This window comes from Leucoraja erinacea, chromosome 40 (genome assembly GCF_028641065.1).
Source record: "Leucoraja erinacea ecotype New England chromosome 40, Leri_hhj_1, whole genome shotgun sequence".
Classification (NCBI taxonomy): Eukaryota; Metazoa; Chordata; class Chondrichthyes; order Rajiformes; family Rajidae; genus Leucoraja; species Leucoraja erinaceus.
The window spans coordinates 4,713,363-4,737,236 of NC_073416.1; the positions used below are offsets into that span (position 1 = coordinate 4,713,363).

Genomic DNA, 23,874 nt, shown 5'->3' on the forward strand with positions numbered 1-23,874 from the left:
GCCTCCCTTTGATCTGGTATTTTGTTGGTTCACATGCTTGATCAATGGTGTTTTATCATTAATGTTTTATTATTATTAATGTTTAGTGTTTTCTGAGTCATTCGTAACTGTCACTGTATTTCATGTTGTTTTTGTGATGTTGTATGTCATGTTGAATTTGCCTTGGAGCACCAAGGCAAATTCCTTGTATGTGAATACTTGGCCAATAAACTTAAACTTACTTACTTACTTACTTGAAGAGTTGCAACTTGTGAAGTCAAAGAAAGGAATGGTGGTGGGGAGAAAGAGGTATGAGCCTTGCTGGGGCACAGGGGAGGATGAGGAGGAAGGGAGGAAATGAAAGGGGGGGTGGGGAGAAAGGGGGTGTGCGGGAGAAATACATCCCTTATCATGTACCTGAATGGCTCGATTGTAATCATGTATTGTTTTTCCGCTGTCTGGCTCCCATGCAACAAAAACATTTTCACTGTACCTCGGTACACGTGACTATAAACTGAGCTGAGAAATGGTCAGTGTGAAGCTTGGAGACTGACTCGAGGCACACGCATGACAATAAACTTAACTGTACCTCCGAAGCTAAACTAAAGACCAGCGATCACCCTGTGCACTAGCACTATTTTACACAACAGGGACAATTTTCACGAAGCCAATTAACCCATAAACCTGTAGGAAGGAACTGCAGCTGGTTTAAACCGAAGATTGACGCAAAATGCTGGAGTAACTCAGCGGGACAGGGGAGAGAAGGAATGGGTGACGTTTCGGGTTCAGAAATGGTGAAGGGTCTCGACCCGAAACGTTACCCATCCTTCTCTCAAGAGATGCTGCCTGCCCCGCTGAGTTACTCCAGCTCTAACCTACAAGTGCTTGGAAACCACAGCACCCGATGGGGTGGAAGATTGCAACCTTCATGTGGTCCGCCCTGTTTCGACTAATATAATCAACTCGTTGTTTAAGAAGGAACTGCAGATGCTGGAAAATCGAAGGTACACAAAAATGCTGGAGAAACTCAGCGGGTGCAGCAGCATCTATGTAGCGAAGGAAATAGGCAACGTTTTGGGAAGGGTTTCGGCCTGAAACGTTGCCTATTTCCTTCGCTCCATAGATGCTGCTGCACCCGCTGAGCTTCTCCAGCATTTTTGTGTACCAATGCAATCAACTCGACGTGCACAAACAGAAGATCAAATAGAACAAGTTGTCCAACAACTTTAGGCTGTGCACACGCCACACGAAAGAAGAAGAAGCAGCACCCGGAGAAAACCCACGCTAGGTCACGGGGAGAACGTGCAAACTCCGTAAAGACAGCACCCGTAGTCAGGATCGAACCCGGGTCTCCGGCGCTGCCAGGCAGCAACTCTACCGCTGCGCCACCGTGCAGGAGACACGAAGCTGGCGGGCAGCGCGGCCGCGAGCCGCCCAGGAGAGGGCGCGCAGCGGGGAGAGGGGGCGGCGCCTTGGCCGTGAGTGACAGGACAGGTACCGCTCCGTGCAAATGGCGTGAAGGGTTTGTTGTTGTTATTGTTGCTGTGTGTAAGCGTGAGTGAAGAGAGAAGCTAAATAACATGACTAAAAATGACGCCCTCGTGGGCGATTAAGAGACAGTGGACGGTTGCATAAATCGGTGAAGAAAAAGAGAGCGCGGGCCGATCGTCTCATTCGGTTCCCGCTCTCCAGGTTGTAAACACGCGTTGCTGTCACGTGGCCAGCGTAAGACCGGGTTGTTTAAATTGATTTAAAAATAGACTTCCTCCCCCATCCGGCTAAACATTAGATGGCTCCGGCGAAGTCGCGGAAGATTGCGGTGCTAGGGTACAGATCAGTCGGTGAGTGGCTTTACTTTCTGTGGCGTTTGTCACCCGGTCTTCCTCCTTCCCGCCCGCCCGCTCGCTCTCCAGCTCTCCACTGACGTTGTTCCTATTTAATGAAACTGAAATGTTGTAAATCCTCATTAGGGCATGACATTCAGTTATCCGCCTTCACATTCAAACAGTTTCCCATTCGTTCACTTGCATGCTAATATTTTTTGTCACCCCCCCCACCCCCTCCCTATCTCAGATAACGGTAAATTAAGAAAATAAGGGGAATGTGTCTTAGTAGTGGAAGGAAACGCATGTCCTTTATTTTGCTCCCCCCCCCCCCCCCCCCCCTCGTTTTAAAATGGTATTTTGTTTTATATTTATATCTGTTTTTTTTCCCCTCTCGTTCCCATTTGTGGGCGTTTGCAGTGGGCAAATTGGTAAAGTGGTAACTTAAATAAAGTTCATTGGCTATATTTAAGAGGGAGTTAGATGTGGCCCTTGTGGCTAAAGGGATCAGGGGGTATGGAGAGAAGGCAGGTACAGGATACTGAGTTGGATGATCAGCCATGATCATATTGAATGGCGGTGCAGGCTTGAAGGGCTGAATGGCCTACTCCTGCACCTATTTTCTATGTTGCTGTGGTTCGTAAGTCATAGGAGTAGAATTAGGACATTCGGCCGATTAAGTCTATTCCACCATTCAATCATGGCTGATCTATTTTTCCCCCACAAGCCCATTCTTTTGCCTTCTCCCCATAACCCCTGACTTGGGAACGACTTTTTCTACTTTTATCAGATTTCTGAATGGTCCTCTCCTGAAGCTAGGGTGCACTCCCAATCTTGTAACGGTACCTCATTGTGGACATTAGACATTTTCTCTGTAACCTTAACACTAGGATGCTGCAAAACTTTTCTGCACTCTGGTACTTTTCTCTTTGCTCTACCTGTTGTATTTGTGTTTGGCTTGATTCGATTCATAGGGTATTATCTGATTTAATTGGTTAACACGCAAACAAAAGCCTTTCACTGTATCTTGATACGTGGCAATAATATACCAAACTAAATAAATCAAAACAGTGGCTCTATTTTTGCTCCCTATTCACATTAAATGTAATTATTTACATGTTGATCACGCTAGAGTAGCCAAAGATTCTAGAACACCAATGACCTCACTGAATCAGTAGATGGGAGCAAAGGTCCATGAAAATGTTCATTAGAAACCAAGTACAAAGATCCCAGAACTAATCCAAACCCCTGTACACTCTGGAGTTTCAAAGGATGAGAGGGTATCTCATTGAAACATATAAGATTGTTAAGGGTTTGGACACGCTAGAGGCAGGAAACATGTTCCCGATGTTGGGGGAGTCCAAAACTAGGGGCCACAGTTTAAGAATAAGGAGTAAGCCATTTAGAACGGAGACGAGGAAACACTTTTTCCTCACAGAGAGTGGTTAGTCTGTGGAATTCTCTGCCTCAGAGGGCAGTAGAGGCAGGTTCTCTGGAGGCTTTCAGAGAGAGCTAGATAGGGCCCTTAAAAATAGATTTTTTTTTAAAGCAGTACACGTACCTCACAGATGGTGCTGAAGTAGAGATGTCGAAATCTTCAAGTTCTTAAGTTCTCAGCAAAGCAATCGGCATAAGTTAGGACCCGTCTCACCCATGTTACCCCAGAGTGCACTTCAGACCTCTAATCTACCTCATTGGAGACCTTTGAACTATCTTTTAGCAGACTTTTCCTTGCATTAAATGTTGTACCCTTTCTAAACACTGTGGACGGTTTTTATTGTAATCGTGTACAGTCGTTTTGACTGGATAACCTGCAACAAAAGGCTTTTCACTTTACCTCGGTACATGTGACAATAATAAACTAAATGTGCAGAACTTTGGGGATAATGTGGAACACAATAACTAGGAAATTATATCCTATATGTTGATGGTGGGAAGTCCATGTGACAGACTGAGCTACATCCACAATTCTCTGTAATTTCTTGTTGTTTTGAGCTGTTCCTAAATCAAGCTGTGATGCAGCTGGGTAGGATGCTTTCTGTGGTGCTTCTTTCGTTGGAGACATGCCAAACATCCTAAGGCTAACTGGGCAGGTGACGTCCTTTCACTGACCTGTTCAAAGTGAACATAAAATGCATTGAGCTCATTCGGGAAGGACATGTTGCCAGTGATATTGCCTGACTTCACTTTGTAGCCTGTTTGGTGGTTTTCTTCTCCACGGATGCTGCTTCACCTGCTGAGTGCTTTCAGCATTTTCTTTTTCACATTTCTGGCATTTGTAATTTGTTTTTCATTTACTGAAGTATTTTTAACATCCTATTTTTACATCATTCAAAACTTGACCTTGACAATCTCATCATCCACTGTTGGTTCTTGAACACTCCCAGGGTCTCTAGGCTTGGGTTCTGTTGACTTGCAAGACACCAAAGTAAATAGAAAGTGAATATTCTGCAATTTTGTCTGCCTTGGCTGCAAATTTTTTAAGTTCATTCAGCAACCGGGGTAGGGCAGCTGAGATTGAAAACACAAAATGTTGTAAATCCATGGGTCAGGTAGCACCTGCGGCAAGGCAAACAAAGTTCATATTTTGGATCAATCTTTTGACCGGCCCAGCAAAAGAAAACTGGTATGATTTAAGTTGCCTGAGAGATGAAGAGATGGGTAGAAACCATGGGAGAGACTGATGCAAATGGTGGTGGTGCCACCAGCTGAGTGAGGGTGGTGAAGGCCTGTTAATTTCAGATTATTGGTTTTGAAGAGATGTAAAGGAGATCAATGAGGAAGACATAAAGTGCTGGAGTATTTCAGTGGGTCAGGCAACATCTCTGGGGAATATGGATAGGTGACGTTTTGGGTTGAGACCCTTCAGTTCTCGCCCTTCTCCAGTCTGAAGAAGGTAACCGATCCAAAATGTTACCTATTCATGTTCTCCAGAGATGCTGCTCAACCCACTGAGTTACTCCAGCACTTTGTATATTTTCTAAATGAGCATCTGCAGTTTATTGGAGAATTAATGGGGGCATTGTGGAGATGGAGGGGGGGGGGGGGGATAAGTACTGGAACAATACAAAACAAAGTTGAGCTGTTATTGCAAATCTTAAGTTTTAATTTTTTTTAAATCCTCAAAAAGTGCCTTCGTGATAATGACCAATATTACAACAGATTTTTTTTTTCCCCTTGAATTAAGGCAAGTGCTGTTTGTCTTTCATTATGTCTTAGCTTTGAATTAAACTTTGTAGGAAAGTCGTCTCTGGCAGTCCAATTTGTGGATGGACGTTTCGTGGATTGTTACGACCCTACAATTGAGAATAGTGAGTATGGTCTTTTATATGTAAATATCATTAGTGGTGCCATAACTGGCTGAGCAAATTTGTAGTCGACTCTGTGATTAGGAGTGTAGTGGCAGGTTTTTCTTTGAACATTCTTTGCTCCTTCAGATCCTGATGTGTTGGACACTGCTTTCATCCACATGGATCAATCAATAACTTTAAGGGTTTGGGGTTTTTGTCTCCTGTAACAGAACAGGTCATCATAACTGATCATGTTGTCAACATTGTGGTCTTTGGGATTGCTGGGATATTTATGGGACTGGATTACTTTTTTCATTTCTTTTTTCAAAGTACACTTCACTGAATGTTGAGCAAGAAGATGCACAAGTAATGAAATATTGTTTGACAACACACTTGCTGTGTATAAGAGATTGAAAATAACTTCCCTACAGCACATCTCTCAACAGTGCAACTCACAAAGGTGTTCGAAGGCAATGAAATCCTGTTGGGGGGGGGGGGAAAGGACCAGAGATTTAATTTTCTTCCAAAAGATGACTGTACTGCACTCTTAGAATTGCCACGGACATTCCCCCTAGTTTGCATTTGGCTGCCCACTGAAGCGCAACTTGTATCTTCTGGAAAATGATTGCAATTGATATCTAATTCGCCTTGTTAAATGCTTGTGGATGTAGCACTGAGTACCATGTTATATAAGCCTGTAATATCCTGGTCTGATGTCAGGCTGGCTTTGCAATTTTCAAATTGATCAGATAAATGTGTATTTCTTCTAAGCTGCTTTCACTGTAAGTGAAATCTGCTGGTTTCCCTAGAAACAGAGCTGCTTCTCTTTTTGTTTATGTGCATTTGATTGATTCTTGAGGCAGCTGTGCTGAAATACTACATGTAGTAGGATTATTGAGATTGTGAATCAATGTGGTTACCTTGCTTGTAGGGCGATAAATAGAACAACATGTAGCATAAATACTGGATCTTGCTCAATGCTCAAAAGATTATGGATGGGAGGGAGGGGGGGGGGTGTGAAATATGCATCTAATGTAGAGCACCTGTTAGGATTATTGAGATTATGAGTCGACATTAACTGAAATACTGCACCTTGTTTGCTGAGTTATTGATTAGACAGTGTAGCTATCATCTGCAATATTGAACTTAATATTGCAAACATTCTGCTCGTGTGACTTCTTTAAACATTTTTTTGCAGCATTTACTAAAACCTTAAACTTCGATGGGCAAGAGTTCTACCTGCAGCTAGTAGATACTGCTGGGCAGGTGAGATATTTGTGGGTGTTGTAGATGGGTTCACAGTTTGGGTGGCACAATGTTTCAAAACTGTCATGTGATTTACTGTGAATATTGCAAAACATTTTTGCTACCTACCAGACACTAACTGTTTTGCAGACATTTTTGGTATCGCATTTGTGTTGCCAAATATTAAGTTGATGACACTTTGCTACTTTTGGTAACTTGTATTTCACTTTCTTCTTGTGTTAAACACAGACATTGTGGGCCAAAGGGCCTGTTCTTATACTATACTGCTCTGCGTTCTCCAGCATTTGTTTTTCCTGTTCAACTTTTAGGATGAGTATTCCATTTTCAGCTTCTCCCACACAGTGAACATTCATGGGTATATTTTGGTTTACTCTGTAACATCTATGAAGAGGTGAGTAAACGAGATTAAAAATATTCTGAAGTCGATGGGAGTAATTTTAATATCTGATGTGATTTGACAGCAATTATAAGATGAAATTGCTTAAAGATTGATCTTGGGTATTTGATTGAAGAGCCAAAGAAACTCTAGTTATTTCAGTGTGCATGGCGAAGAATACGTATGATTGGATGCAAGGTGAGGCTTTACTACCATCAAGGTTTAGCTTGGCTACTTTGGAGTTTTTAAATTAAAGAGTGTGATCATTGCATCTGCAGAGTTGAATCACTGAACCAGAATAGGATCTTTCTCCTCTTTGCCCACCACCAGGGCCAAATTATCTCTCTGTGGTCTAGTCTGCCATTGATTACATTTTGATGCAGGTAGATAACCTAGCAAGTACTAACTTGGGGAAAGTTGGGGTAAGTACTAACTTGAGGAAATTGAACAATAATGCATTTTGAGCAAGAGGGTTCCTTGCAAGGTGAGAGCAGACTTAAGTTTTTATGCACTAACTTGTAGAATAGTGTAACTGTTTCTTGTAACTTTATAATTTTTTGCTCTTAATGTCTGTCCTTTGGTGTTTTTGCAGTTTTGAGATGATTAAGATAATTCGCAGTAAACTACTGGACAAAGTGGGGAAAATCCAGTAAGTATCAGTAAATTATATTTTGAGGGGGAACTTTCTTACTTTCCTAGCCAATTCAAATCGTTCTGCCTTAATGCGACACACACAAAAAGACAAAGTGCTAGAGTAACTTAGCGGGTCAGGCAGCATCTCTGGAGATCATGGATAGTCTTTCCCACTCCTCTCTGGCCCTTGGGGACAAGCAGGGCAGGGCTCGACGGCTTGCTTTTGGGACGGGTGCGCACGACACCACTGTCTACTGCTTGGCACCAGTGATTGTTCTGTTAACAAACGTTTACCACATTATTCACTGGTTTCGCCACTTTCGGGGAGCTATGGACTTGCACCCCTAGATCCCTATATTCATCAGGGCACAAGAGAGACTTGCAATTTACAGTAGACTTGTTTCATTTGATCTCCCAAAATGCAATACCTCATACTTGTCTAGATTAATCTTCATCTGTCACTTTTCTGTCCAAACTTTCTCCTGATCTATATCTTGCCAGGTCCTTTGACATCCTTCTTCACTATCCACAACATCATGAATTTTTGTGTCGGCTGCAAACTTGCTAATCAGGCCACTTACTACTTCATTCAAATCAGTAATCTACAGTACATTAGGAACAAGCTTGGACCCTTGCAGAATACCATAGTCACAGACCTCCAATGAGAAAAATACCCCTTTTATTCTTAAGCCCTTTGCTCCTCTGGGGAGCATAGGCCATTGACAAATATCCTCCACCTCACTCGGTTGTTGGCAGTTCTTTTGAGATCTCCCCAATTGAGCCCACTCTCAAACATTTCTGTCTGGCCACCTCTTCCCCAGCTGTTCCTGAGGCAACCTCTTTTCCTTTTTCCTTGGGGGTTCCATTTCAGGGCTTGCCGGGTGATGTTTGTGGCAGGTTTTCTGAGGGTGTGTCCAATCCAACTCTCCTCTGCCACTGCCCCAAATCTTCTATAGCCCAAGCCAATTTTGGATCTGATAATATATTTTAAATTGGAAGAAAAAAACTTTTAGAATGTTAACGTAAAGATTGTGAGTGCAGTTTTCAGGTAGTTGACCATGCCGGTTGCTGCCTGTTTTCATTTGAGCATTTGCAGGATTTTCTGTTTATCTGTAAGATTTACAGCATCTGCAATATCTTAATTACTGGTCATAAAAGTTGATTTTATTCCAATACTTACCAATGTGAGGAAGCTGATAAATGTTACTCATGTATTTGAATGGCAGTGTGACTTTGTACAGTTAAAGATTTCTACTGCAGTGTTTTGCATAAGACCTTTATTGATTGCGTAAAGTCATTGTAATATGTTGTGTAATTTTAAGTAGTTGGTATTCACAGCTCCTAGCACACTTGCTTAAGTTTTTTTTCTCTAATGGGATCAAATGTGTCTTATTCTACTAAAGAACATTTAGTTGTGCCTGTCAAAATTACATCATGGGGTAGGATAAGTATAACTGGAACTTTAATATTGTAATATTACCTAATTTCAGGAGGTTTCTTGCAATTAAATAAGTAGGTTTTTGTCTTCGTGGCAACAGTAAGTCAGACTAAGGAGGGGGCAGTTAGGGAAGGACTTTGAGGAGGAATTAGAGCATGGTTAGTATGCTCATCTGCCAAAGGTACAACTGGAAACTGAGATGTGCCATTAAAATGTAGTCATCCGTCTACTGACATTTCCGTTGCTGCTCAAAACCTTCAATGGTTTGGTTTGCGTTTTATGGTACACTTTATTTCAGAGTGCGAATTCCACAGTAATATGCTGGCGTAATCAAACTTGTATGTTTTGTTTTATTCAACAACTTTTATCTGCAAACAGAACAAATTATTTTACTTCGGAGTCACGTGAGTGATTCCGTGAAGAAGCCCGTCCCAGGACGCGTAGCGGCATTACGTTTTCGGCATGCAAAGCGGCAGCCGGGAGTCAGGGCTCCCGAAGAAAACGAGAGTTCAGGAACACAACGCAGAACTCGCAAAGAGGAACTGCCCCGCTCCAACTCTACCAGCGGGGCAGCAACCAGCGGCGGCGTCGCTCGTAGAGCGGTTTTCGCTATCCCTGAGACCGAGCCAAGCCAGTCTCGCCAGAGCCTGTCTCGCCAGAGCCTACACGGCGGACTGGGAAAGGGGCTAGGAAGCCAAACGGCCGGTCGTCTCCGATTCGTCGGAGGGAGGGGAAATGTCCACCCCAAAGCGGGGGAGAGACAGCCGCCTAAGCTGCATCCAGCAGCTATTGGAGGGGATGGTCTACCAAGAGCAGCAGCGCTCTCGGACAGACAGGACAGGCGCCCCCTCCATGGTGCTGAGTCCGGCACCTCCCTTTGCGACCTCGGACCAGGAATGGGAGGTTAGCATCGGTGACCAGGGGCAGGCTGGTCTGAGTATGGGGCAGGCGGAAGGAGCCAAAGGAGAGCAGGGTGTGCAGGAAGAGCTGCTGGGGGTCGTAAGCCGATTCGTCGCTACCCCACGGGTTGGAGCAACACTGGAGCCAAGGATGGCTGCCAGCATAAACCATCTCTCCAACAAACCACTGCAGGAGAAGGTGCTCGCCCAAGTGCTTGAGGAGCACACAGCCCCGGATAATTGTGAGGCTCTCAAGGTCAAGAGCCTCAATCCTCAAATATGGGGCAACGTGGGGCGACCGATTCGGACACAGGAGGTCAAACTCCAGCGCATTCTTCGCCTCCTCACGGCGGCTATAACAGCCTATGCGCGGGGTGTCGAGACCGTAGATGACATCTCACCAACAGGATGTCCTGGCACTCATGTGCACGACACAATATGAGCTGAATAACCTGAGAAGAGACAACATCAGGCCGGCCCTCAATCCTAAATTTGCAGGATTATGCAAAACTCCATCAGTAGAGACCGACTCATTTTTTATTTGGGAAGGACTTGAACAAACAGCTCAAAGAGATGGAGGAGGCGTCTAAGACCTTTAGCCTCATGAGGGCACCACCGGCAGCGAACATACCAAAGCTCTTCATTCCACCCAGGCGGCAGCACACCACTGTATCTACCAGTCGGCGTCCTGAATATGCGACTGGTCAAAGCTTGGGGCCGCACTATCCCCAGAAACCTTTTTAGGTCAGGGCCTGCAGCGGACCCCCTGGAAAATGCGCCTCCCCCCAACATCGCCAGCACATCGACAGGGAAGAACACTCAAAAAGAAAAAAACACAACCCCGCCAATAACCATGGAGGTAGGTGGGTCTGGTTCCTACCAGCAAATAGAGCGCTTTCTTGGACTATCTTGGCTTTCATATTAATTCAGTCCACGTAACTTTAATGTTGCCAAGAGACAACATAGTTGAATTGGCACAAACAAAGAACAAATTAATGGTCAAACTACCAACTACTCGACAAATAACAGAGTAATTGGGGGAAAATGGTACCATTTTCTGTCTACATGATTCAGATGTTAGTATCAAAATCAACATATAGGTTGTCATTGAGCATCTCATGAAGTTACCCACTGAAATAATATCAGAAAGACAGTGGTGGGGTTACCACTTATACTGGGGCTCGGGTGAAAATTATGAGTTTAAGCACTTGCATGTATGGGTATAAATAAGACTACACTATGGAGGTGGCCTATATTAACCATATGGCAGCATAAAGTCGGTATCATATGACAAGTTGGTCAAAACAATTTGGCAATGGTATATCCATAGAGGTATTGGACTATCAACAACTTACCTGCCTGGTAAGCAAAATAAGGTGACAGACACCAGGTCACATAAAAGTAAGGACAACATCAATTAGATGTTTTCATATAAAGTTTAACAAAACTATCAAGCTATATGATGCAACAGATATTAATGCATTTTCATTGTCGCTGTACTGTACACTGACAATGATAATTAAAATGGAATGTGAAACTGATATCGATTATTTGCATTAACGCTATATCACCAGGTGTTTGGGGATGTCCTATGTATGTCGCGGGGGGAAACCAGACCCTGGGCCAGTGGAATCCTCATTAAAACATTTCTCTGGGACAGATAGTTCCAGCAGAAAGATCGTCAGCTATATATATTAACTTTTCTGGCCTATAGGTCATGTTGTCATTCAAGAATGTATTTATAATATTGATAGACAAATGCGTTCACGCAGCATTGGTGAAATTAATTTTATGTATTTTTCCGTTCTGCCTCACCAATCGAGAACAACGCACAGTACAAAGGGATTCTGCTTCAGGTATTTGATAGTACCTGACGGACTTACGCAGACCTTGTTTCACTTCACGCCATGATATGGTTGTTGGAACTTGGATGGTGTTTTTTCCAGTACCCAGAATTATTAATATCGGAGCCGGGCACAAATCTACTGTGCCATGAGAAATAAGCTCCTGAGCTGCAGATTCTGCGCAAACCTCTGGGACTGGGATTGTTATACTGAATAATCGACACCATGTCAGCATCCTTTTGAACATCCACTGGACTACAACACTTGTCCAGCATCAAGAGAAGTACTGCAAGGATAAAGGGGAAAACCTACTCATCCGAATCAGGTACTACGAACTGGAATTCCTGGAGAACCTTCATCATGATGAAGGATTCGGCTACAGTGCCATCAACACAGCTAGAATTGCCCTGCCTGTTCTTTTTTCAAAACAGCTACAGGACAACAGGCCATGGGGTCACTGGCTGGTGGTAATGAAGGGTATTAAAACTCTAAACCCCTAGACAATGTACACCTATATATGGGATGTCACAGTGGTTAACCACACTTCAGGGGATCCCACCAGCCAGAGTCCAAAACCTGAACCTTCTATGCACTAAAAACATATGTTAAAGGCACATGGAGCAGCACAGAGGGTCCAGTCACTACTCCTATTTCAACTGGACACCATGCTCACAGCTTCAGACCAGATCTCTATCATTTGTCCAGGGAATGGTCAAACCAGACCAGGAATACTTTATCCAGTCATAAAATCCGGGCTTACCCGCCAGAGAACACGGTAATGTACCAAGACCCCTATTACCTTACATAGACGCAACCTAATTATGCGAGGGAGATGAAAAGCCTTGTGGGTTGGTTACAAAAAACCTTGTGGTCGGGTAACAAGCCTTTTTTGAAATGGCTCAAGCAGGTTAAAGCTCTTGGGATAAAACTAACATGTCAAAGTTGTCATCCCACAGGAGAAGCTTCCACGTCAACGGCAAAAGAATGGACGTACCTATAAACCACATCCTGGCTCCAGCAGAATAGTGGGGGTAAAACGTTCAGAGAGAAATAATTTATTATAAACTGTTGACAAAACCTGTTTTTCATTTGCAGGAAAGATTCCAATCTGCAAATATTCAGATTAGCCAAAGGGAGCATTAAATTTCTTCAGTGTCTATTGTAAAATACCATTGGGTTTTCTATAACAGAATCATTGGTTGGTTACGATACACACTTCCTCCCTCAAAGACTTCGGCAGTGAGTGTAGTAAAACTGTTACACGGTTTGAAATCACAGAGCTTTGAAATCTTCACGGAATCACTCACGTGACTCCGAAGTAAAATAGTAAGATTAAACGAGAACTTACCAGTTTGAAGTTTGATCTGTATTTTATGAGGAGTTACGATGAGGGATTACGTGCCCTCCGCTCCCACCCTCATTACATGGATCAAACTGATAATTGATGTCTCTTTGTTCTTTACTATGTTACTTCAAATACTTGTGTCTTTCTGTGATTCCACACCGCTGCTTTGAAGTATGCCGCTACGCGTCCTGGGACGGGCTTCTTCACGTAATCCCTCATCGTAACTCCTCATAAAATACAGATCAAACTTCAAACTGGTAAGTTCTCGTTTAATCTTACTATTAAAACTGAATAAGGCAACAAATGATCTACCTGTGTGTACTGGTTTTCCTATTCTGGAGATGTGTACTTAACCAAGCTTATAACTGATCCTCAAAAGTCAAAATTGCAGCCTGTGAGTTTGGACACCTCCGTTTCACATGGTAACTGAGCTAAGAAAGGCCTTCTACACAATGATGTGGAGGTGGTCCATAGTTGCCACCTTTATAATGTTGTGCTATATATACTCTCCTACCATTAAGTGTTACAGGAGTATTTGGAACCATTAAATCTTTTCAAACAGATAAATCATGGCATTTATTGTTTTTGCCCTCTCTTCTCCGAAGAAAACGTATTATATCCATCGTAGATACAGTTTATCATGAAATCCTGCTGCTCTTTTGTTCTTGTGCTCTATGTACTTCCACTAGTACAGGTTAGGATGATCTCCATCAGCAATAATAGAGATCAGGAATAACCAATGATGCACATGTTAACTTTATTAGGCTTTCAATGTAAGCAGCGGCTCACTGATGTCTAAATTTTACTCTGCTAAGGACCCTTTGGCTTTGAAACCACGCTTTTTAATGTACAGTTTACAGGGAAAAAAAATCCAGACCACTGAAGTGCCTGCTTTCAGCTCCAAGTGATCATATAAAATCAAAAGCAACATTCTAAATGTTTTATTTAAATGTTGAATTGAGATTCCTTAGACTCTCTCAAAATAAATGATTGTGAGAAGAAAATACACATCGACACTGTCTGACCATTACTGTTACTGGTAGATCCTTGATTTTAGATTTAAATGCATCTACGATAGGTTTTCAAGTACTACAATTGTTATTTTGGTGCAAAGACTTCATGCATCTAAAATAGCTTAAATGAAGGGCTGTGCTTGAGAGATGAATGCACTTATCTGTTTTTTAACACCATCTTATAGAGTAGTACATGAAAAATTCATGCAATGTTTCTTTTTATATAGGTGGTAATGGAAGTTTTTAATGCAGTTTCCATAAAATGAGGAAGATGCAATGCACAATTCATCTGTACAACGTACTGTATATATTATTCCTCTGTTTTGCAAGAGTGGGGATTTAAACACAACTTGGACAGATCTGCTGACGTACTAGTAGCACAAGCAAAGGCCCTTCCAACAGTTATGACTAACTCTGTTCATTATTTATTTAACCCTCAGCCGGCCATCATCTCCACATTATGCTCCACCTTTTGAACCTCCATGTTTTTGCCAAATGTGCAGGTGAGTAGTGAGGGCATGCAAGCAAGTGCTTTCTTGTGTTTGTTGACCTGTGCCTTCTGTGTATGGAAGTACCCGAGGCCATTTTACTGGAAAGCACTATAGTTCTCACTCTAACGCAAGGTATCTTCATTCCCATGGGATTATTTTGGGGTAGGGAAGATGGGTGGGATAGGTGGCGGAAAATTCTAACTTTGTCAGCATGGCAATGGATTTCCATTTTGATCTCCAGTCCAGATCTCCAGTGTGTAACTTCAAATATTCCATGAACTATTTGCACTCGTGGAGCTGACAGAGTTCTGAATAACAACTGCCAAACTCGGCCTTTGGTGTGTGGTGAGAGAAATGAAACAAGAAAAATGTACTTGATCCATTTACCTGTTGAATGCGCATTGTCCATGATTTGTGTTGTTTGAGAGTGACTACTATACAATCCTTCTGGAAAGCCATATCCCATTAGAATCACCCACCATTGCGTGGTGTGGCATTACCATTGTGCTAAATAGGATGGATTCAAAACTAGACCATTTCCTCCCACATGGATGGATCTGAAGTACTGTGCATAACCAGCTGTGCCAGAACTGTATTTGTTTGTCTTTTAATCTTTTAATTACCCAATGTATCCCTTATCAAGCTAAAGACTGCAGAAGAACGTGCCTAAAGTAAAACAAAGCCCGTCTCAAGTTCTTGTGATATTTTAAAAAATGGCTAAGCAAGCTGGATACAGCAAAGGACATGCATTCTGACCACATTCTAACTGTAATATGCACATACACAAAAACTAGTCATGCCCCAAGCCAAGTATAGAGAGAAACCTGGCATAAGGCCCACAATGTTGAAAGATTCACAGGTATGTCTTTTTTCCACATTAGAACTCAAACCCAATTCAGCTGAGCGCTGCCCTGTTGATCAAATGAAATAAATGTACCTGCAACAGCCTGCTCAATGTAGGTATGTTACAAAACGTACCTGAATCGTGGCTGAGCATCTGCCCCACCCCGTGTGTGCGATTTTGGCGCTGTTTAGAGGGGGTGGGTTTAAAACACGATTTTCACTAGGCTGTTGCAATTGAAAATGTTCAGCCTAGTAAATCATTAACGGAAAATCGCTGGAAGACCCCCGTCGCAAAAGGTATTATTAGTTTTTATGGCCTTGTATAATAGTTATAGTAGTTTAAAAATCACTCTCTCAACCCGCAACCTCTCGCAGCCCCAGGGTTTTATAAAGCAAACAATTAAAGGTATGTACCTTATTTTTACATTAAATGGGGCTTGTATATAACCCTGTATATAAAGTTTTCTATAGCGAGTAGTTCATTTTGGGCTCTTTATATTCCGCAGTATTTTTCTGGGCGTTTGAGGGCACAAATCCAGCGCAATGTGAACGTTCTAAACCAGCGCGTTCACAGGAACCCACTAGAAAGCCGATTTAAAATTGACTTTAATTTACAGCAATTGAACACTAAATTCCTTCCATTTGGCCTATAAATTGATGTAAATGAGATTTAAAAATCATGTTTTATTGTGAATTATTTGTGAATATTATTTGGACACTTGGGCTATTTAAAAATGTTAATCATTTATTAAGAAATGGATAAATGTTTAGATCTAGTAATTGAAGTTTGAAATTAGCTACAATTGGGTAACTAACTAATTATATGCTTTAATTTCAGGTCATCCAAGTAAGATTATTTTATATTTGTTTCAGAATGCTTCAATCTATGATAACTGAAAATTTCATTCAGTTCTCTTCATTTTTAAGAAGGTTATGGGCTTTTGACTGTCCTCGATCACAGCTTTTTTGTTATGTCCATAGAAAATCAATAGGGAACAAGATGCTAATTTCCGAGTATGAAAATGGCCATAACTTTTCTATTACTTGAGATATGAAAGTGAATTAGGTGTCAAATTAAACTTATTGTTATGCTTTATCTGATGGGATAAATTGCAGACTTGATTTTTTAAATCTCAAAATTTTGTAACATTGCTACTCAATGGTGTTTTGGGGTTTATTTTGGACTCAATGACTCCAAGCCCTAATTTTAAAGCCACAGTCCAAATGTGAACATATGCTAAAATGCCAGGGTTATGGTGACAGTTTCTAGCCTTCACAGTTGAATCTAATGTAACTTTGTTTCTCCCCCCCCCCCCTTCAATTGTTTAGAATACCGACAGTGCTAGTTGCAAATAAGAAAGACCTTACCAAACAAAGGTATGTAGTAGTTTTTCTCTAAAGAGCAAAGTTTAATGTATAAAACATTGTTTATAACGAAGGATTATTCTTAATTATTCAGTAATAGGTGGGAACCAACAAATAAGTGGCAAGGGAGGGAATTGGTTTCTACACTGTCCAGGAGAGATTTCTGTTTGGAATGTTCTTAGTTCAGCAACAAAAAATCATCTACTTTTTCTGGATATGTGAGGAAATGACTTGGGAAATTAAACATCGAATATGATGGTTGAAGAAAGGTACCTGCCAACTGCTGCCTCAAATGTCTATGATTGGGTATTAATTGTCCTCATGAGAATTAGAAGAATTTTATTTTTGCCAGTTTTTTCTTATTGTAAAAGACTCTGGGATTATAGATATTGAATGAGTATTTTCCTCTTGTATTTAAAAAAAATAAAAAAAAATCAATGTACAATAAAGGAAATTAGTACAAAAGGAAGTGCTGCATTCAGATATGATTAAGGCTCAAATTTATGAAATTCCAACTGGGAACCAGATCTTGAAGCGATTGATCATAGAATCCGAGGCAATTCAGTCAGTGGACAGTCTTTAAAATATTTTTTGATCTGGAAGTTGGATAAAAGGTTTTCCAGTGTAACGCCTCGGTTCAAAAACGACGTGGAGTTTCATCTTTGAGAGAGGTGGAAGTCGATTCTTCAGACTTTATTTTAAAAATCGTTTTTTTGCCAAAATTGCTTGTGTATTTGTTTTTTGTTTAAATAATGGTGTCATTTTGCCACGTTTACTCCTTTTTTCCATAGAGTGGTGAAAATTGAAGAAGGGAAGAAACTCGCACATTCTTGGGGAGCTGCATTCTTGGAATCGTCGGCAAAACAGAATGATGTAAGTGATTGGGAAGAAATTGATTGCTTGAACATTTGTCTCTTAAAGGAGGCGTTGTGCTGAATAAGTGAGGATGTCTAAACCTTGTGCTGGTACTGAAGAATTTGGATTCCAAACCAGTGTTCATGAGATTTGCATGTCAGAGGAAATGTTAATAAATATTTATGGAAGAGGAGGAGGCTATTCACCTTTGAAGACCCCTAAAGAAAGGTCCCCAAATCCAACTTGAGCCTATGCCAATTGTGGGTACAGTTTACTGTAAATCCATTGCAACAAGGTAATGTTGCTTTGGTCAGAATATTAACAACTGATTCTGACTGACTAATTTCCCCCCAAGTGTCACTGCTCACGTACATTTATGGGAAGGGGAGAAAATATTTACCAGCCATCCTAGGCTTTGCATCTCTGGCAAGTATTTATATTAAATATTATGTACATAACTGAATTGTTCTTTTTCAGACCACAGTGCAAATATTCAAAATGATGATCCAGGAAATTGAAAAACCCGCTGGGTATGTCCAGGACAGGAAATGTGACATGATGTAGTGAGCTTTGTGGCCATGACACTTTTCTGGTTGCTGAGGAATGAAGGCAGTTACGAGACCTAATCATTTTGTGATCTGGTTACCTGTAGCTGAGCTAACAGAATAGAAGTCTACCACAACTGTTCTACACTAGTTGGCTTGATTTATTAGGTCACTGAGTCGTTAAATAAGCTTTGTATTGTTTGTGATATGCAAGTCCTTGCTTAGACTTGTATAGCTAGTAAAATAAGATCCACTCTAAGTGGTATTCAGTAATGAATCAGAAGCTTGCCTATCATTTGAAATCAAAGGCCTGCTTTATGTTAATGAACTAGCTTCTAAAGTACATTTGGTGTCTGATGGGATTGCCACTTCAACATAACCTTTTTATTTTAAGTTTCATGTGGATTTTGTTTCCATGGAGTGGGAATAAATGCAGTCTTTTCAAAATGTATTACTTCTTGCAAAGGACTTTAAAAAAAAATCTAGAGTCTGTAGCAAATTGAGATTGCATAAAGTATAGATTGTAATAGTGGTATCTTGAATTAATAACTGTCTCAATACGAATATTGTCTGTTATTGGCTATTTGATCTAAAACCAAATCTACTGGTTTGAGAGACCCAGTTTTTTGATTTACTTTGGTTTCGAGTGATAATGAAGCTGCTTCATGGAATGGATCTATTGATTTACTGTTTGGAAGGAACTCGTACCTCATAACCCCTTTCCCATCTGTCCAGCTGAAGATTTTCTTTTCGTCTTTCAATTGAGTTTGAACATGACACAAAGAAAATGTTGCTGATATATGTGAGCTGCTTTGGCCTGGGTTGTGCAGCAGCATGAATGTTTATTTTATGGTAAGGGACGACTAAGTATTACAAAATCATTTTGGTATGTCTAATTTGATCAACTGCCATGGTTTTATTGTTGTGAAATAGTTGAGAAACATAGTTACTTATTTAAATGTGCTGATTCGTTTGATGTTCATGCTAAATGAATTATGCTGCAATAGTCTGAGAGCACTTGCAATTTCTGACGAACTTTGGTTGTTAACTTTTGAAGCCATCCATTAGGCTTTGATTTGAGCTTGTGGATTTAATTGAGTAGTTGTGCATGATCTTTATGTAAAAACTGGATGTCATGCTGCAGCCACGATTTGCCATTATCGTGAGAGAAGCTTGCTGCTACTAATCACCTGTTCCTTGTTGGGTGATCCTCATGCTAACAGTATGATTGAAGCAATATTTTGGGAATAAAATTACTCCAATAAATCTAAGAAAGCCAAAATTGCATTGGGACATGAACTGCTGCTATTTGGTCAGATCTAGTCTGAATGTTTGTCTCAAATGGAGCAATTCGTACCACCTTCAAAAGCGAGTTAACATTTGAAGTGCACTTTCAATGACAGAGATTTCTACTGAGTGAGTTGAGATTAATCTCAATGTTTTCTGACCAGTTAAGGATTTGCGTTTTGATATATTTGTCTTTACTATGATTTACTTTTTATTTTTTATTCTGCTCGAAGTGGGCAAAATATTTGATATCCTCAATTGGAGCCAACTGTACTGAGATCAATGGCCCACATTACCATTGAAATAGTGCCTTGAATTCTTTGTTTTTGCTGACCTTTTGTCTTATGTAAACTATGGATGTAATTGAGTCTATAAGTGTTAGCTATTTAGTAGTTCATCAATGATCTATTATTGTAACGTGTTATCATCTTGTCGGAGTAATATTTTGGTAATGCATTGCCCATGCCGGCACTAAATTTAGACAGGGTTTTTTTTTTTTTTGTGCAAGGTACTATGTGAAGTTGATTTGTAGGACTTGTTTATTAAAATATTACGGAATCATCTGACTTGTCTCAATTTCTTGACCGTTATGAACATGAAACTATCTTTGGATCCAAATGCTTCATCCACAAAATTGTTGGATTAGCCATTTCATTAGAGGTACAGCAAAGTCAAAGTCAATTTTATTCGTCACATGCACCCGAAGGTGCAGTGAAATGAATTTGGGCCTCTGGCCCACCAAGTCCATGCTGACTACAATAATCCCATCATTATTTTCCCTTCTCTCCACAGTATCTGGAATTCCCCAGGTTCCTGCACTCATCAACACACATGGGAATTTACAGTGGCCAATTAAACTACCAGCCTGCACGTGTTTGGAACATGAGAGGGAAGGGAAACCAGTCACGGGGAGAAAGTGCAAACTCCACACTGACAGCATTTGCACTGAAGCATGCATACATCTGAATGAACCGATAGATAAAGTATCTGCCTCTGTGTAGAGTGTTTTTACAGTAGTACATTTTAAGAGATGTTTTTCTTTAATTTCAGTTCCACATCCTGTTTCCATGTGCAAAGATCTCTACTTTTATTTTGGCTGGGAGGAGAGATGGTGAGCACAGAGATTTGGTTGAAATCGGTCACTTTCATAGCGAATGGTGTGGTCACTGACAAAGGAACACATCCCCTGCACTGGTTTAGAAAGTCTCATCATCCAAACAGAGGCAGAGAAATTGGGACAATTGAATAGCATCCTTGCAGGAAACTGGCTGCAGTTGAGAAAACTGTAGAAGTCTGGACTAGTAATGGATACCGGTTGCCTTAGGATGGGGACAGAGCAAAGTAGAGAATGGGAAGAGATGAGCCAGATATGGACAGAGGAGGGGGAGAACATAATTCCATTCTGTTTTAACATTTTATATTTTGCAACATAAAACAGGCTAATTTTCTCACTTTCCCACTTCTGATGGACCTGAAACATTGACACTGTCTCTCCACAGCTGCTGCCTGACTCGAGTTTTTCATTTGGTTTCTGGTTTTGTTCCCTGCCTTTAGAAGCCTATTTCACCTTATGAATAACATGATGCTCTGTGATTGATTTGGTGCGCATAGTTAGTTTATGTGCAAGCAATCATGAATTGGGTGCATGAATTTTTTTTTCCCATTGCCCAACCATTAATAGGAAATACATTTTCAATTTGCTGCATCACCTGGAAAGTGTTTAGATTCCTGGAGGTGGATAGAGATCAAAGGGTAGGTGCTGCATCTCCTATGGTTGCAGACAAGATAGCAGTGTAAATTGCCTCGCGGCTCAGCTCATCCAATGAGCTGTACGTTCCATGAAAGTACAATCCTTGTTCTGAGTTGTCTGGTGGTTTATAGGGACAGCCGATGTATGAATGTTGAAGACAGAGTGTGGTTACATTGTGATGTCCTGTTATTGTAAAGTGAGCTATCAACATGTCATTGTTAAAGATTTCTATCAATAATGGTTATTTTGGGTCGTGTTCTGAAGGGCAGTGCCATGGAAACCCAGTAAAGTCATTTTGCCTTGCAGAAAGAAATTGATGAAGAAGGTATTGTACATAAAGCTTGAAATATTGCAAAATTCCTATTGAAGCTTTATGAATTTTTTTTACCACTTTCAGAGTTTCCTTTCATTGAGGAACTCGGCAATTGTCTTGCAATGAATCCAGCCAAAATCTATATCCTGATGTGGTTACCACTAATAGATAGTAGTTCAGATTTTTTAACCTAATTAAAATAAACTAATTTTCTAATGATATTCTAAAATCCAGCGAGTACAGGCCCAGAGCCATCAAACAGTCATCATATGTAACCATCCCCAAGATCATTCTCTCAAACCTGCTTTGGACCCAAGTGGAATGGAACAAGACCATCCTTGGTTCAAATGCAGCCATTTATTTTTCAACAACTAACTTTCAATTTCGTTTTTCATGTATTTCATTAAGTTGGCCTTTGGTTTGCAGTGACATGCTTGGTGTTTATTTTTAACTTTAGCCCAAGCCAGCTAAGTATGCTTTATTTTTTCCTATTTTGATTAATACGCACTTCTATGAACCAACAGATTTATCTATTTTCAAGACAACGACGACTGCCCACTACTAGAAGTGCATTTTAGTTTAAAAATACGCAACACAAAAATAGAAAAGATGGAACAGAAGAATCACAGGATTCAGCCCAGCAACCTACAGATTAGTGGAACCGCCAATAAGAGTTGTTCAATGAGAAATACTGGGGGGTGTTTCCATTGCCAGCTATAAATGCCCATATCTTGTGCAGTTGTAGTCAGGATTTTTGATGTATTTTTCCAATTGGAGCGCAAGCAGCAGGTGCCAGAGTGGAGATTGCACTTACAACGTGGTAAGATCACTCAATGGAGTTATCATTCTGTGGGTTGGAGGAGAATAGTAATGATCACAACTGGTGCCCAGAATGGATTGCAAACTCGTTTTACCTGCTACAGTATCTACTGTTTATAAGTGTTAATTCTCCTTGGTGGAAGTTGATTAGTGATGAAACTGAGAGAATGGTAATTGGTTGCATCACAGCCTGGTTTGGCAACTTGAACACCCAGGAACGAGGAAAATTGCAAAAAAAAAGTGGCCAGCGCTGCCCAACATGGGTAATGACTGCCCCCCCACACCATGGAAGGAAACTACAGGAGTCGCTGCCTCTGAATGGCAGCCAGCATCATCAGACATCCACGCCACACTCTCATTTCACTCCTGCCACCTGGAAGGTGTAAGAACCTGAAAACGGTAACGTCTAGGTTCGGAAGCAGTTTCCTCATTACAGCCTCGAAATAAACTCTGAACTACATAGTTTATCCCCCCTCCTCCCCAGTCTATCTTGTTTGTTTATTTTCGCTATGTATTGAACTCTTGTTTATTTTGATATTTACAGAGTAGTATACATTTCTGATGTGCTGCTATAAGTAAAAAAATCATTGTTCCGCTTCAGGCCATATGAAAATAAAACACTCTTGATTCGTGAATTGGTGCTAGGATTCTATGTAATCAGTTCTGAACATTCATGGCAAGTGAAATACTTAAATTGTCGATTCCCAGAAGTGGGTAGAGAAACGGGACTGCAACAAATAGACGCCGGTGTGAAAACATGCGAAAAGTGGCCTTCAAGGGGAAAAAAAAAACCCCCACAAGACGCAAAGAGAAGCATTTCCAGCTATGCTCGAAACGCCGAAGAGTTTTGGTGATGTAAATAAGTTTTCTGATGCATTAGTAATGAGGAAACAAACTTCAGCCCAGAAAGCGAAATAAATGATATGGTGCAGACTGTTGGTACATAGAAGACTTAACAGCAGTGGAAGCAGAATTGACGAAAGTCGTCAACTTCCCTTTGTAAAAAAAAAAAAAAATCCGAGTTGAAGGGGGAAGAGAGACTGTGCCTCTGAGCAAGCCAGGGCAAGCAAATTGTGCCAAATGGCTTCTTTGTCCGGTGCAAAATTACAACTGACAACGAATGTAACTACCTGGGCAACTCGCTGTTGGACTGCGAGTTGAACTCTATCTACTAGGTACAAAAACTGATTTAAGGGAATGAAAAGGGGAAATAAACATTTTACATGACGAAGTAGGTTGTCATTTTGCATTCACTTTTGCAATCACGTGAAATTCCTCCCACTTTCCACCATGGTGGTGGGTCCGATATCCAATGTAACAAACAAGCAAAGAGTCTGATAAGAAAACATTCAATTGACCAGCGCGCACAAAACATTGCATCAGTTGCCCATTTCAAAGGTCTTTCGCCGCGTTTATAAAAAAAATAATGCAAATCGGTAACTTTTCACGCTGAATCTCCTTCAACAAACACTTCTTTAAATGATTGTAGTTAACACGTTTCACATAAACACTTCACCAAACGGATGCTCTGATGTTCCGCTTTAAATGTGAGATTTTAAACTCTGCGGAGGATTATACGTCAGAACGCTGCTGCAAAGAGATTAGGCTGTTCTCCGCCCTAAAATAATATCTCTCCGCAGTATTGTATTTTTTTTAAAATTCAGACAAATCTCTAAGAAAAATACAAAAAAAACACGAAA

General features: G+C 41.0%; 1 protein-coding gene across 4 annotated transcripts; it reads left to right on the top strand.

Moving 5' to 3' along the window:
* Positions 1 to 1,479: 1,479 nt before the first annotated feature.
* LOC129714726 (GTP-binding protein Rheb-like) lies at positions 1,480 to 23,829 on the top strand. 4 transcript variants are annotated; one of them, XM_055664515.1, is made up of 9 exons: positions 1,480 to 1,820; positions 5,042 to 5,113; positions 6,291 to 6,358; positions 6,667 to 6,749; positions 7,327 to 7,383; positions 14,347 to 14,409; positions 16,570 to 16,617; positions 17,397 to 17,478; positions 20,085 to 23,823. In XM_055664515.1, the coding sequence occupies exons 1-9, from the start codon at positions 1,769 to 1,771 to the stop codon at positions 20,256 to 20,258; spliced, it is 699 nt and encodes a 232-aa protein (XP_055520490.1). In that variant the 5' UTR covers positions 1,480 to 1,768; the 3' UTR covers positions 20,259 to 23,823. The 4 variants fall into 4 exon arrangements, with proteins under 4 accessions (XP_055520490.1, XP_055520492.1, XP_055520491.1 ...); XM_055664517.1 differs by lacking the exon at positions 20,085 to 23,823 and adding an exon at positions 17,938 to 19,851; XM_055664516.1 differs by lacking the exon at positions 16,570 to 16,617 and having other exon boundaries at positions 20,085 to 23,829.
* Positions 23,830 to 23,874: the final 45 nt, after the last annotated feature.

Coding starts and splice junctions, on each gene's coding strand:
- LOC129714726 (XM_055664515.1), top strand. CDS start 1,769: ATGGCTCCGGCGAAGTCGCGGAAGATTGCGGTGCTAGGGTACAGATCA. Junction 6,359..6,666: donor TAGTAGATACTGCTGGGCAG/GTGAGATATTTG, acceptor TTCAACTTTTAG/GATGAGTATTCCATTTTCAG. Junction 14,410..16,569: donor TGTTTTTGCCAAATGTGCAG/GTGAGTAGTGAG, acceptor TCAATTGTTTAG/AATACCGACAGTGCTAGTTG.